Source organism: Rhinolophus sinicus, chromosome 9, assembly GCF_057876585.1.
Source record: "Rhinolophus sinicus isolate RSI-liver-muscle chromosome 9, RSI-T2T, whole genome shotgun sequence".
Taxonomy (NCBI): Eukaryota; Metazoa; Chordata; class Mammalia; order Chiroptera; family Rhinolophidae; genus Rhinolophus; species Rhinolophus sinicus.
Window position 1 is genome coordinate 33,804,034 of NC_142509.1, and position 16,361 is coordinate 33,820,394.

Here is a 16,361-nt window from a genome sequence, read left to right on the forward strand (position 1 = left end):
GTTATAATAACTTTTATTATCTTTTACTGCTAATTCTAATACCTGTTTCAGTTTTGGGTAGGTTTCAGTTGATTGATTGTTTTCCTTGGTATGGGACATGTTTTTCTCCATCTTTGTATCCAGTCTTTTATTGGATGCAAGACATTGTGAATTTTATCCTTTTGGGAATTAGATATACCTGTACTCCTATAACCATTCTTGAGTTGGATTCTTGGGTGCAGTTAAATTACTTGGAAATATTTCAAATCCTGCTTATATGATTTTTTAGGTAGGTCTGGAGCAATGCTCCATCTTAAGCTAAATTATTTCTCACTATTGAGTGGCAAGCCTTCCCTAATACTCTACTCTATATACCCTATGGAATTGCCATGTTTTTAAATCTTGGTAGTGGAAAAAGGCACAATTTTTGGCTCTGTGTGAGCTCCAGATATTGTTCTCTCTAACCCTTTTAGATGCTTCTTTTCTCAGCTGTGGGTAGTTTTCTTACATAAATGCATCAACCAGTACTTGGCTGAACACTCGAGGAAGACCCTCTGTAAGTCTCTAGTATTCTCTGAGCAGCTCTTTCCTCTCTGGCATTCTGTTCTATGAACTCTAGCTGCCTTGGTCTCCCTAGATTCTCAGCCCTGTCTCCTCAACTCAGAGCCCGCCAGGCTCTGCCTCAGTTTACCTTTCCTGTACTGCAGTATGGAAACTCTCTCTAGGAAGTAAGCTAAGGGAGTCATATGGCTTGTCTTATGTTTTCCCATGTTTCACAGATCACAGTCCTTTGTTGTCTGATGTCTAGTGTCTTGAAAACCATTGTTCCAGATGTTTTATCTGTTCCAATTATTTGCCAAGAAGGTAAATCCAGTACTTTTCACTTCATCTTGGCCAGAAGTGGGAGTCCCAGTTAATTTTTAGCCACTTATGTGATGACATTAGGGCAGGTATCTTTGTGTCACTTTTGTAATATCAAGTGTTTTTATCAAAGCTGTTTGGTACAGATTTCATAATTAAAGCTCAGGGACTGAAAATATGTTAAAAGCTTCAGCCTTTGGGTATTCAGGGTTAATTTAGAAATATCAGGAGAAGGTATTGTTTAAATAATTCTTAATATCTAAATTATTCTGTAGAATAGAAAGTAAATATCTAGACACTTCCAGGTTAAAGTAAAATATTCCCCATTGTCTTTCCTCCTAATAAATTATGCCAGTTTGGAGGGAAAAAAATACTATTTAACATGGCTCTTTTCTTTAAAAAGTTGAGACCCACAGCTCAGATGAAATAGTTCAACTAGTCCATTTATTCAATTTTAGGAGAGTAATGATAGTAGACAATGAAATAGATCTAGAGTTAGGAGACTTGGATTCTTAGTTTCTCTGTTAAAAATCTATATGACTTTGAAAGTCATTTGATCTTTATCCCTTTTTTCCCCTATAAGCTGAAAACCATTATTGCTTGTCCAATCTACTCCATAGAAATTTTTGAAATATTAAATAGAATGTCTGTTCATATGTTTTGTAAAATTAAAGGTACTGTGTGACTATACATTTAACATGGCTTTTATAGATTTCACTGTTTGAGCAAGGGAATCAAGATTGTTAATCTAAATACTATACCACAAGTGGTTCCTCTTCCCAGTCCTGAAAGTAGGTTCAGTTTATTACTCAGTTAGCAAAGGTTTCTGAACCTTGTTTTGGGTAGTTTCCTATGGAGAGGTATGTTTGATAAGACAAACTTTAGTCTGACAAGATAGGTTTGTTATGATGATGTGTCAAGGAATTGCAGCCTCCTTTTCCCAAAATTGGTTTGTAAATGGTTGAAATGTTCTAGATGTTTTAGCTAGATATAAGAAACCTAGAGATGTTCAGGGAGGAGAATTAGCTCAGTACAGCCGAAGCACCTTTATGCCACTTCACTGAAATGGAACAGAAGAAATCAAAATCATTTACTCAAATCTCACAAGCCCAAGGTAAGCTGTGAGACGAGAAAGTATTCTCCAACTATATAAGCCGTCAGAAGAGAAATAGTAGTGCCCTGAACCAGAGATTATGAGATCTTGGTCAATACTGAACCAGAACTGTATTTTATATAGTTCAATGCCTCTTTTAAGAGTTAAGGCACTAAGTACCCAGCAAGACCCTTCTTGTCTCTGAATTCTTTTTTAAAACGAAATAGCAAAGCCTGAAACTTCTCAAGTCTAGCTTAAATTTAGTTTTCCACGAGTCCTAGGTAAATAGGCAGAGCCATTTTCTTATATAGCCTTTATTGATCTTCTGATAATCCATTACTGTTGACCTATTTAACTTGACATTACACCCAGGCATCAGTTTTACAGAATCAAATTTTCCTAGAGTTAATTTTTAAGTCCCTGAAGAGATCACCTTAAGTCTGGTACCATAGCTGAATTTCTGCTTAGGCAAATTAGGATGAGAATAAATCTTTAGCGCCTAACTTTCACATGTACCTGCTTCCTATTTTTTCCCATTTTAGAGCAGAGTATTAGATGTTACAATTGATTATTCTATTATTCCATTAAAAAGCTAAAGGAAAACTGTTTCTCTGCTCATAACACTTTTAACACCGAATGTGTTGTCTCTACACCAACCAATTCCCCAACTCTCCAGATAGCAACTGAGTGTCCTACAATTCAATTTTGACACTAACAACCCGGAAAGTTAGCACAGATCCCACAGGTTAAGAGCTCAGTCCCACAAGACTGCCTTCTACTTCAGATGCCAGTTACAAGTAGTGGGTACCCAGCTTACCCACACTTCTGTCTGACTTGGCTACAAATCAAGGGTTCCCATGACCCCCTCCTCAGGTTCAATAATATGCTAGGATGGCTCACAGAACTCAGGGAAATACTTATATTTACCAGCTTATTATAAAGGATATAATTAAGAATACAGATGAACAGCCAGATGAAGAGATATATAGGACATGGTTTGCAAGGTTCCTAAGCGCAGCAGCCTCTGTCCCCATGGAGTTTGGTTGTGCCATTCTCCTAGCACGTGGATTTGTTCACCAGCCCAGAAGCTCTCTGAATCCCACAGTTCAGAGATTTTTATGGAGGCTTTATCATGTAGGCATGATCAATTATTAACCCAGTCTCCAGGCCCCTCCTCTCCCTTGGGATAGGGCTGAAAGTTTCAAGCCTCTAATGATGGCTTGATCTTTCTGGTGACCAGCCCCATCCGAAGCCATCCAGAAGCCCACCAAGAATCACTGTATTAGAAGAAAAAATGCTCCTCTCACCCAGGAAACTCCAAGGGATTTGGGAGCTGTGTGTAAGATGCTCCTATCACTTCCATCACTCAGGAAAGTCCACAGGTGTAAGGAGCTGTGTGTCAGGAACCAGGGGCAGAGACCAAATATATATTTCTTACTATGTCACAAAACAAACCCAAACTTGACTCTTTTCTCTCTCTCCATGTTACTGGAGCTTCCTGGTACCTAGTTCAATACTCTTTAGAGACCTCGAGACCAAGACAGAGATACATACTTTCCTTAAAAATGGAACATTTTCATTTTTTAAAGTTTTTCTATTAAAAGTCTTGGTATGTAAAAATAACATGTTTTCAATAAAAATTTAAAAAGAAGGGTATACAGGTAAAAGGTAAAAGTTTGCCTCTCTTTTTGGTCCCTGACTTTCACAGTTTGATTGGTTCAGATCAAATGTCTCTACTTTTCAAAATTCTCTAGCTGCTTCTTGAGAAAAAAGTTGGGAGTGAGAGAAGGCAGGGCATTCCTTGTTTGCACAAGCAGGTGAAGAGGTCCTAGATTTTCCAAGAGTCATACTAAAGAAAGAGAACCAGTCACCTGATCTAAACAAACAAGATATCCAAGTTTCAGAATCTAGATTTCCATTTCCATTCTTTGATCAGGAAGACGCTTTTTGAAAACTGGTGCCAATATTTGTAGAACATAGCAGCTATTAATCATTTCCATTGATTCGGAATGAAAGAAAATGGGCTTAAGCAGTAATAGGAAAGAATTTAGTTTGGGTAGAAACCTTGAAGATTGCTACAATAGGAATAAATAAATCATCAGGGTCACTTTGGTGTTTCCCTATCAGATGTGTCCATATTATTCACCTGTGTGAAATGTATTTGCTATTTTTACATGAAGTCCAGGTGATACACTAGATAAGTGGTTCAGTGCTTCCTAGACTTTAGGATTTTAGAAATGAAAAAATCTTTTTAAAAAAAAGTGTTGCTAACTTTATATTTTGCTAAATAGAGAACACTTAAAAATAAACTGTAATTTTAGAAAAGGAATAACAATTGATACTAAAAACCTAGGTAAAATATAATCTCAGAAAGAGGATGATTTCTTTAAACAAGTAAATTTAGCTATATGAAAAACTTATTACATTGCCTATATGTTTCTCAATATTTTTTAGACCAGTGACTATTTTGTCAGGGATCAGCACCAATTTTGGAACCAGCATTTAGAAATTATTGCACTAAATGGCCTTTTAAAGTCCTTTTCAGGTTAGGATGCTAATAAAGCTTCAGGACTCATGAATACTTTTCTGTTTTGAGTTTTTCCTCCTCTGCTGGGTGGGTGTGAGATGCAAATTAGAATCAGGCTTATTCACCTATTATAACTTCATTGTTTACCTGCAGTTATTGAGTTTCTCTCTGATTTAGATAGAAGAATTTTGTAGGAAACCCAGAGCTGATCAGGGGGTGGGGGAGGGGAGAGAACTGGCTCAGTACAGCTGGGGCACCCTTGTGCCACTTCACTGAACTGAAAAAGAAGAAATCAATCATTTACCAAGAGCTAGTCTTTTTTTCTGGAACTTACTAAGAAGACAGGTGAATTTGAGAACAAAGCCATCAGAAATACTTTCAGTATTTGATAAATAAGTTGAGATGTGTTTCTTTTGTGAACTCAGCTAACCAGATATGACAGTGCCAGAATAACATTTGGATCAGAAGGCTTTGTCTAGACAATAGCATCTGGCTCTGAAAGATGGAATCTGATCCATAGTCTAAGATGCTGAGATTTTTTTATTCTATTAGATGACAAGTTCTGTACTGAGAGGATTGATTTGGTTATATATGATTGTCCCCCACATCAGTCTTAGGGTCAGGAGCAAATTCAATCCTTTTTCCAAAAGGGTCTGTGAGTATTGTTGTAATGATATTTCTGTTTATCAAAGATAACTGCTATGGAGAAACAAGATAAGGGGAAAATGACTGTCAGATACGGTCCTGGTCAGCCTTTCTGTTTACTCTTGGCTGGTCTAGTGTTGATTTTGACACAGGTTGAAGTATCAGCAGTCATCTTTTCTTAGTGAATGAACCCAGTTTCATTTCCTGGAAGAATATGTTAGTCAGGTACTTTAGAAACACCAGTTTGGATTGCAAATGAGTTGTAGTCAAACATACGTTCAAATCCTAGCTGTGGCACCTACGGTATTAGCTGTGTGATTTTTAAGCAAGTTAACTTCTCTAAGTTTTAGTTTCCCCATGTAAAATACTAGGAATGATGATTGGATTTTTAGGGTTGTTGTCAAGATTAAGTTAGACAACAAATGCAAAGTGCTTGCTTGCCCTTAGTGTAAACTGTTGTTGTTGTTCTTATTATCATTATTTTTGGAGGAAAAATAAGATCTCTTCCTAACCTCCTTAAGAAGAGAATTCACTTGCAGGCCTTTCATTTCCTTCACATACTTATTGATCCATTACTTTAAGAATCTACCTGACAATAGAAAGCAAGGCCTATTAAAAATATTCTCTCGGCTAGGATTGGATTTAACTTTTTTTGCTTGTTAATGTATTCTCACTGCCTCTCTGACCTCTTGGACTTAGCCTGCCCAACTCCAAGGCCTAAATTTTACAGTGGCTCGGGGTTTATAGAACATTACTGTTGTGATTTTTAGGATCTTCTAATGGTTTAAATGTCATAGGAGTTCAAAGAAACTTTTGCTGATTGTTAGCTGCTTTCCCTGGATTTAATCCCATGCTTAGAGGCACTAGGCCCTTCTACATGGGTAGATTTTTTTAAATTTTTTTAAAAAATTTTGTTGGGGAAGGGAAACAGGACTTTATTGGGGAACAGTGTGTACTTCCAGGACTTTTTCCAAGTCAAGTTGTTGTCCTTTCAATATTGGTTGTGGAGGGCACAGCTCAGCTCCAGGTCCAGTGGTCGTTGTTACTTGCAGGGGGCGCAGCCCACCATCCCTTGTGGGACTCAAGGAATTGAACTGGCAACCTTGTGGTTGGGGAGCCCACTGGCCCATGTGGGAATTGAAGCGGCAGCCTTCCGAGTTAGAAGCATGGAGCTCTAACCGCCTGAGCCACCAGGCCGGCCCCTACATGGGTAGATTTCTGATCCTAGTCCCCTAGGTTCGCTTTTACCTCTTTTAGCCATAATATACTAACCAACATCTGATTAATGCCATGGCACCATGTCTGATCTGTGACAGAACAGAACAGATGTGTGTCATGACCAATCCCCTTTGTTAGGAGGGAGTACTCTTTTTTTTTTTTTTTTAATAAATTTTATTGGGGAATATTGGGGGACAGTGTGTTTCTCCAGCGCCCATCAGCTCCAAGTCATTGTCCTTCCATCTAGTTGTGGAGGGTGCAGCTCAACTCCAAGTCCAGTTGCCATTTTCAATCTTTAGTTGCAGGGAGCACAGCCCACCATCCCACGCAGGAATTGAACTGGCAACCTTGCTGTTGAGAGCCCACGCTCTAACCAACTGAGCCATCCGGCCACCCCTCTGGAAGCTCAGCGGTAGCTCGTTGTCTTCAATCTAGCTGTGGAGGGTGCAGCTCACTGGCCCATGTGGGAATTGAACTGGCAACCCTGTTGTTCAGAGCTCACGCTCTAACCAACTGAGCTAACCGGCCGCCCCAAGTACTCTTAACAGCAATAACAACAACAAAAGTCCCTTGTACCCTAAGTCCATGTATTAGTAGCTTTACCTGTCATCCTAAATATTTTGGGTCATCTAGAGTCTACTTTGGAGTAACTCTCTCATATTGTTTTCCGTTGCTCAGAAAATAGGTTCTGTCTACATAGAGGCAGGAAGGAAGTTGTTCAAAAAAATCTCATCAGAGTATTTTTATACTTGATTTGTATTATTCTATGATGAGCTTGAGCTGCCATTTTTTCAAGACAATTTTACAAAGAAGTAGAAAACCATATGTTTGCGATAGTTTTAGGTACGGTATGTTCATCTTATAAGCGAGTGAACTCAGTAAGTTATTGACATCTCATTTAGTCTCAGGAGTCAATTAAACAAAATAAGGTCTGATTTTAAAACTAGGACTCTGCTTTAGGATCCTGTTGGATCTGCTTTAGGCTGGTGTAGGGGAGATGTTAGACAAATAACTTCTTACATTAGTTTTTCATTCATTTAATAATAGAAGCAAAATAGTTTCTGCCATGTAACAGACCATAAATAAGAAAGTTTAAAAATGAATTCACTTATAGTTTTTGTTTTCTTATCCCCAAAATATTAATAGGATGAAATGTTAGCTACATGTAAAAGTACTTTTAAGTTATAAACATTATACAAATATAAGATTAGGTAGAAGGTTGTTGTTTGTCTTTCCTATTATAGATTCTTCTTAATACAGGGTAGTCATTCTACCTATTTGCCTCACTGGGATTTTAGGAGAATAAAGTTGATGAGTGTTAGGTTTCTCAAAAGAATACAAAGTAGTTAAGGTGATAAATTTATAATTAGTCACTTCTGTTTGATATTGAAGAATGTTAACATTAATCACAATGGTTAAGGTTATTAACAACAGTATCTTTCAGGCTTTAAGAAATTTTTAAATCTGAAAACTGCAAGAAAAGCCAAATTTAGAATGTTTATGTATCTAGTGTGATGGTAGAGGAATCTATCAGATATAATGACACCCTGGTTCCCTCTACTGGGCTTAAATGAAATTACCTATTGCTTCTTAAGACTTCTGTTTTTTCATCATAGAATGGTCAATCTGAAGTGGCAAGAGGAAGGGAAGGCAAAGGAATCAGATCAGGTTTCAAATTTTACTGCCAATGTTGGAGACACGTGTAACTTAGAGGACATCACTTCCTACTATGAACCACCACTTCTCTCACATGTTCACCTTAGTAACAATGGAAAAGTTTGGAGGCTCTTTCTCTACAGATTTTCTTAAAAAACTAAACTTGCATCTGCCTGTGGCCTTGGATAAAGGAACTCAAGTTATTAGATAAATATTTATTGAGTGTTTACAATGTTCCAGTCATTATGGTATACTCCGGACCACACATTGATGAACGAGATAGATAAATTTCCTACCCTCATGGAGTTTACAGTTCTAGTAATAATTCTTCTCAAGTTGTTGAGTGCCTGCTGTATATGAAGCTCTGAGCTAAGCTGCTAGGTGAGGATGGCTATTTGTATGATGATCTAAATATAGAAACAAAATGTGATTCCTCACCTCAGGGAGCTTAAAGTCCAATGGGAAGCTAGACATATATATATACTTTATATAAAACATTACAGCACAAAGCAAATTCCATTCTTTAATAAAAGTAAGAATTAACTAGGAATACAGAAGAAGTGATTGGTTCTAACTGGGGAGATTAAGAAAATTATCACAGAATGTATAATCAAACCAAAATTTCACCTAATCATAAGTTTCAGCCTCTCATTGTATCTCTTAGGAGCAAAATACATCTATCTGATGTTCCTTTTATTTTTTTTCCTGAGCAATTTGAGCAGTAAAATGGTCTAAAGTCAGGCAGTATAAGGAAGGAGGTCCAGTCAGGTCTCAAGGTCAGTGGTGATGGCAATTGTCTCGGTCTGCGCTGGAGTATGTGGCCAAAATGGAGGCCTGGCATTTTACTTAGTGAGCCTGTTCCGGATGATTTTATACCAACTCTTGGGTAATTCGCCTAAATTCTTGCCACTAAATCTGCTTTCTAACACTGAGTCAATACCTATATTTTCTTGACTCTCTCCGACATCCAGTATCTTCTGTTATTTTAAAAAATAGCTTCCCTGTTAGTTTTCTTAAATGTCCCTGTAAACAATGACACATATGTATTTTCAATGCTTAAACTATGTGCCATGTACTATAAAAAGTACTTTATGTGCTCGCTTCAGCAGCATATATACTAAAAGTACTTTACATATATTATTTCATGTAATTTTTACAGCAACCCTATAAATGTAGATACTTTCATTCTCATTTTATAAATTAGAAAACTGAGGAAATTTAGAGAAGTGTGGGTAAAATGTTAAGAAAAACTCCTTTCTCTGTCTCTGTGGACAAATTTGACCTTGGATTAACTTCCTACTCTGTTCTCCTGCAACCCTGATAAGATGGAACATCAGTTGTGTTACCAGGCAACATTGTTTATGGTAAAAATTACCTTTGGTAGATAAAATGCACCTAGACTAGGAAGATTGTAAATAAAGTATAAATACCTGTCTTTAGGCTTCTCTGAATACAGTGAATCTTAGAATTAGGCATGTTCCTTACAGGGACCCTGGAATCTAAATTCAGAAGCATTAGTTCCTGTTTGGTACCTAAGCCAAGATAGCCATTCCCTTGATAATGGCATGTGATTGTGTCCTCTCATATTTAAGCTGTCACTTTGGGTGCCAGGAACTAGCTCCCCAAGTGCTGCAGAGACTTTCAATGAAGAGAAATGCCTGGGGCTGCCCTGCTGGTGCACTATGTCTCCTGGCCTATATCTTTCTGAGCCAGAATGTGGCTTGTGGTTGTCATGTGAGTTTGATTGTTTGGTTGAGCCTAGTGGGCTGTGCAAGAGGTGAAATCATTTGACCCACAATATATGTGAATAGGCAGTTCCAGGAGGAAATACAAAGGCCAATAAATGAAAATATGCTTAGTCCCATTAATAATTAAAGTTTAAATTAAAATGATAATGAGATGGCAAAAATTTTAAAGACAGGTAATGCTAGCTGGTGAGAATGTGAGAAAACAGGCGTATTTTCTGGTAATATAAATTAGTAAAAAATTTTGGTAGGCAGTTTGGTGATATCTCTCAAAATAATAATTTTTCATATCTTATAGCAATTTTACTTTTAAGAATCTATCCTATGGAAATATTTGCACAACTGGGCAAAGATTTGCAAGGATATTCATACATTACTTTTTGTAATAGCAAAAAGTTAGAACCCAACTATCTGTTAGTTAGAGAATGATTAAATAAATAATGGTACATGCAAATAGTGGAATAGTATCCAGCCTTTTAAAAGTAATGATCCTCAAATGATCAACAGATGTAAGTATTAAACACTGACGGCTGCTTATATTACAAAAAGAGAAACTCTCTGATATTATGTGCCCCTTGATGGAAGCACACATCACAACCTATGAAGTTCAGTGGCATTTAGTACGTTCACAGTACTGTGCAACCACCATCTGTATCTAGTTCCAAAACACTTCTATCATTCCAAAGAAATACCCCTCACTCATTAAGCAGTTTCTCCCCATCTTCCCTACACCCGAATACCTGGAAACAACCAATCTGAATTCAGTGTCTGTGGCTATCTATTCTGGATACTTTGTATTAACAGAATCATTTAAAATGTGACCTTTTGTGTTTGTCTTTGTTCACTTCGCATGTTTTGAAGGCTCATCCACATTGTAGCATGTATCAGTACTTTATTCCTTTTTATTAATATTCCATTGTGTATGTATACATCACAGTTTTCTTTTCCATTCATCTGTTTATGGACACTTGGGCTGTTTCTACCTTTTGGCTGTTGTACACAATGCTCTTATGAACATGCGTGTATGTGTAATTGTTTGAGTATTTGTTTTCAGTTCTTTTGGGTACATACCTAGGACAGAAATTGCTGGGTCATACGGTGATTCTACTGTGTTTCCCCGAAAATAAGACCTAGCCGGACAATCAGCTCTAACGCCTCTTTTGGAGCAATTAATATAAGACCCAGTCTTATATTATATTATGTTAGATAAGAACCAGTCTTATATTATAGTAACATAAGACTGGGTCTTATATTAATTTTTGCTTCAAAAGATGAATCAGAGCTGAATGTCTGGCTAGGTCTTATTTTCGGGGAAACATGGTATGTTTAACTACTTGAGAAAGCACCAGACTGTTCCCATTTTTGGTACTTGTAATTTGTTGTGTAGATCCAAATTTCTATGTTACCACAAGTTTTTGTTTTTTTATTTTATTTGCCTGAGAGGCTTTTTAAACTTTTTTTTATAGTAATGGTTTGCTTCAGTATATTCTCTCAGATTTTGTTTGTCTGAAGAAGTCCTTATTTTTGTCATTTTTTTGAAAAGGTATTTTCTATTATGTATGGAATTCTAAGTTGACAGATTTTTTTTTCTCTTTCAGTATTTTAAAGAGGTTGCTCTTATGTTTTCTGGATTGCATTTTTTTCTGATAAAAAATCCGCTGTCATTCATATTTTTGTTCCTGTGTATATAATGTGTCTTTTTACTCTGGATACTATTGGTGTTTTCTGTTCATCACTGGTTTTCAGTAAGTTGATTATGATGTACCTTGGTGTGTTTTTGCATGTTTCTTGTGCTTGGTTTTGTTAAGCTTCTTGTATATGATGGTTTACGTTTTCATCAGATTTGGAAAAATTTTTGTTATTATTTCTTCAAATATATTTTCTGTTTCTTCCTGCCTGTCTACTCCTTCTGGAATTCCCATCTGTGTGCATTAGCCTGCTTGATATTATCCTACAGCTCACTGAGTGTTCATTTTTTTAAAGTCTTTCTTCTCTAGGTATTTCATTTTAGGTTGTTCCTATTTTTGTCTCTTCAAGTTTACTAATCTTTTCTTGTGCAGTTTCTAATTTGCCATATTTTTTATTTTATGTATTATATTTTTCATTTCCAGAATTTCAGTTTCGGTCTTTTTTATATCTTCTATTTCTCTACGTGTCATGCTCATGATTTCCTCTACCTTCTTGGACATACGAGGTGTGATCAAAGAATATGGTGAATGTTTAAATAAAAAAAACAATTACAGTAAAAGACACATTGCCATTAATCCCCCTCAAAATACTTCCCTCACTTCAAACACACTTATCCCGTCATTCTTGCCACTTTCTGAAGCAGTTCTGGAAGTCCTCTTTCATGAGTGTCTTTAGTTGCGCTGTCATGGCTGCCTCGATGTCCTGAATTAACTCAAAACGTTTACCTTTTATGGTCATTTTGACTATGGAGAAGAGCCAGAAGTCGCACAGTGCCAGATCTGGTGAATAAGATGGATGAGGACACACCGTAAGGTTTTTATTTGACAGACATTGCCGTACCAGAAACGGTATGTGACATGGAACCTTTCCATTAGATCAAACAATATGGTGAATGCTGCTGCCTAGAGTCATCCGATGGAAAGGCAGGGGTCTCCAAGCAGCATGTAGCACGTTAGTAATGGTGTGTGACAAGTTTCAACTTATTCAGTGCAGTCAGTAAGTTGTGAGCTATGGTTGAGAGAAGATGTGTTTTAAAATGTGCCGTAAATCATCCTCCATCATGACAGCACTCCGTGTCACACATCGCTGCTGGTATATGGCAGTTTCTGTCAAATAAAAACATGATGGTGTTTCCTCATCCACCTTATTCACCGGATCTGGCACCATGTGGCTTCTGGTTCTTCCCCAAAGTCAAAATGATTCAGGACATCGAGGCAGCCATGATAGCGCAACTAAAGACACTCACGAAAGAGGACTTCCAGAACTGCTTCAGTAAGTGGTAAGAATGATGGGCTAAGTGTGTTCAAAGTGAGGGGGAGTATTTTGAGGGAGATTAATGGCAATGTGTCTTTTACTGTAGTAAATTTTTTTAAATGTAAACATTCACCGTATTTTGTGATTATACCTCATATATTTGTCCAAGTATATTTGTAATAATTCCTACAACCTCTTTGTTTACTAATTTTTATAATCTCTGTCATGTCTGAGTCCATTTCTATTGATTAATTTTTCTCTTGGTTATAGGTCATATTTTTCTGCTTTTTTGCATGACATAATATTTTATTAGATGCCACACATTGTTAGGTATTAGATTTCTATATATGCATATACATTAGATTGATGCAAAAGTAAATGCGGTTTTTGCAATTATTTTTCTTTTTCTTTTTTTTTTTTTTTAAGATTTTTTTATTGGGGTAGGGGAACAGGACTTTACTGGGGAACAGTGTGTACTTCCAGGATTTTTTTTCCAAGTCAAGTTGTTGTCCTTTCAGTCTTAGTTGTGGAGGGTGCTGTTCAGCTTCAAGTTGTTGTCCTTTCAGTCTTAGTTGTGGAGGGCGCAGCTCAGCTCCAGGTCCAGTTGCTGTTGCTCGTTGCAGGGGGCACACAGCCCATTGTCCCTTGCGGGAGTTGAACCGGCAACCTTGTGATTGAGAGGTCGCGCTCCAACCAACCGAGCCATCCGGGAGCTCAGCGGCAGCTCAGCTCAAGGTGCCATGTTCAATTTCAGTTGCAGGGAGTGCTGCCCACCATCCCTTGCGGGACTCGAGGAATTGAACTGGCAACCTTGTGGTTGAGAGCCCACTGGCCCATGTGGGAATCGAACCAGCAGCCTTCGGAGTTAGGAGCACGGAGCTCCAACCGCCTGAGCCACCGGGCCGGCCCCTACAATTATTTTTCATCTTTTAAATTGCAATTACTTTTGCACCAACATATGTACACACACACACACACACACACACACACATATTAATGTTTTTTTAATTTGAGGGTTTTGTTTTGGATGTAGTTAAATCAATCTATTTGATCCTTTCAAGGCTTGCTTATTTTCACAAGCGTGCTTTTAAGCTTTGATTAGGACAGTCTTTCATATACAGCTAATTTGGTCCCATTAGTGAGGCAATACTCTTATTATTATTCTACAGTGCTGTCATTCCTTCATCTGTATTAGGAAATCTTTCTACTCTGGCTAATGGGAACACAAACTATTCCTTTGGGGATTCCATTGGAGATTGTTCCACCTACTCCTTTCTGGTGGTTCTTTTTCTGGTCTTCTGGGTTTTCTCTCTATACATAGATCAGTAGTTAATCAAAGACTTCAGGGTACCTCTGCAAATCTCCAGAGCACTATGTCTCTATGTGGCACCCTCCTCTTTGATAATCTGCTTCATAAATTTTAGTTGCCTTGGCCTCCCCAAACTCTGAACTCTGTCTTCTCAACTCACCAAGGCCTGTCTCTGTTTGGATTCCCCATCACTGGACTCACTTTTTTCAGCCAGTGAGCTGGGGCACTTGATAGGTTCAACCTGTTTGTTTTTCTTTTTTCAGGGATTACTGTTCTACACTGATTGTTATCCAGTGTTTGAAAACTTGTTCACAAATAGTATTTTTATATATTTTGTCCAATGTTTAGTTTTTAAGACTGAACAGCAAATTCTATTCCTGTTATTTCATACAAGATCGAAGCAGAAATTCCTTCCCTTAGATTTTGTCCTGCTGGTTTCTTGCTATCTTGTCAGTTCTTTGATGCTTTTAAAGATTTAAAAAGCATGGGAAGTCAAAACAGAAACAAAATATGTTTGAAGAAATAATAACCAAAATTTTTCCAAATTTGATTCAAATATAAACCATCATATACAAGAAACTTAACAAAACCAAGCCTCAGAAACATGCAGATAACCACTGTGCTGTACACCTGAAACTAATATAATATTGAATGTCAATTGTAGTTGATGGTAAATAAAATTAAATTTAAAAATAAAAACAATTACATTTTATAATATCTCAAAAAAAAAAAGAAACATGCAGAAAATACACCAAGGCACATCATAATCAAATTACTGAAAACCAGTGGTAAACAGAAAACATCAATAGCACCCAGCATGTTAAGTTCTTTTGAATGGAAAGTTTGGTTCATATAGCCTAAGCTATCATTATTAGAAATCGAAATCCGTATGGCCTTTTCAATTAAAAAATAAAATAGAAAAGATTCTATGATACCTTCATAAAAGTAGAAGTTAGGTGAGAAGAGTTGGATTATGCTCTGGTTCCTCTGAACAGACAAAAGGATAAAATAAGGAAGCTGGGACATGTTTTAGGTAGGCCTGGATAGAATTCCCACATTTTACGTGGTATGGATACTAGGTGGTAAGTTAGTAATAGACCAGTAGGTAGGATTCTTTTTTTTTCCAGTGGGCAAGGATAATCAAGGAGATTGCATTTATTATAATCCTGATATCGTTAAAATAGGCATCTTTCAAATCATCATAGAAAATAAAGATGTACTAGTATATTTGAAAATCTCTCACAGATGGCAGGTACAAATGAGGAATTCATTTATGTCAATACGCTCAAATTGCAATGTCTTCAAGTCCCTACTTTCATTGTTAGAACTAAATGGAGAAGCAAAATTTTTCTCTAACAAAAGAGTCAAGGGTGACTGAATTAAAATGTAAATGAGGCATCTCAATGATCTAAATGATACTTTGACAGTTGGCAGGACCTCACACCGCCATTTTGATGACGTCTCCCAGTAGGAGTCTTATAGTAGAAAATAATGGAATAAATTGAAGGAAGTCAGAGTGGAGCAGTTATGATGAATTGTTTTGTTTTCACCTAGATATTCTACATTTCCTCATTTCTCTACACCGTCAATTACATCTGGTATCTGTACAAAGAGCTGAGGATGAAACACAACCAGAGTGGACAGAGCACATTTCCCTTGGTAAGTTTTATTCAGAGTTAATGATTAAGAATGGTATGCTAAAACAAATCTATATATCTGTAATAAACAGTGCAAGCACTCTGCACTGGCTAGGTGAATTCATGGAGGTTAGTAAAAGAAAAACCATGTTCTCACTGAGTTTCCATTCTGTTGACATGATTTCCTCTTCTCTCATGCCACCAAAAAAAAAGAGGGGGGGGGGTTGATTATAGGAAATGTTATTTACAGTACTGTCATTCCTGTTTGGGTCTACTCAGTAAGGGAAGTAGTCCTTCCTGGCTCCGTGCCAATCCATCATTGTTGCTAAAGACAAAGATCTTGGAGAAAGTCAGGGAAAGTGCTCAGTTTGCTAACATGGGATTTGAACTATGGGTACTGGAAAGGGAGAGTGTTTGTTCTGCTCTGCTGTATTTCTTCAGTATGTGTGGATAACAGATACTCCTGGTTTGCAGGAGGGCAGAGGAATTAATGTGTGGTAATCAGAAAACAACATTAATCCAGGGAGCGGTTGTCTTCCCTTCCTTGGTTCACAAAGAGTTTTAGGCACTGTCTACCATTACAATTATAAAAGAGGAGAACACTGGGTCAGTACATCTGGATTCTTTTCTTTGTATAGTTATATTTTACATAACACATAATTCACCTATTTCAAGTGTTCAGTTCAGTGGTTTTATTTCTTTTTTTGGTGTGTTTTTTTTAAAGAATTTATTGGGGAAGGGGAACAGG

The 16,361-nt window shown here is 37.2% G+C and overlaps 2 protein-coding genes across 8 annotated transcripts in view; one reads left to right on the top strand and one right to left on the bottom strand.

The window, feature by feature from the left end:
* Positions 1-16,361, top strand: part of TMEM116 (transmembrane protein 116) — a 114,390-nt gene that overhangs the window by 26,895 nt on the left and 71,134 nt on the right. For all 6 annotated transcript variants that reach the window (XM_019733890.3, XM_088801019.1, XM_074321059.2 and 3 more), the window contains exon 5: positions 15,531-15,635. In XM_019733890.3, coding sequence (XP_019589449.1) covers positions 15,531-15,635 — 105 coding nt within the window. The remainder of the gene's footprint in view (positions 1-15,530; positions 15,636-16,361) is intronic.
* The window catches only part of MAPKAPK5 (MAPK activated protein kinase 5), a 104,199-nt gene that overhangs the window by 16,299 nt on the left and 71,539 nt on the right, over positions 1-16,361 (bottom strand). The gene's annotated exons all lie outside the window — the stretch shown is intronic.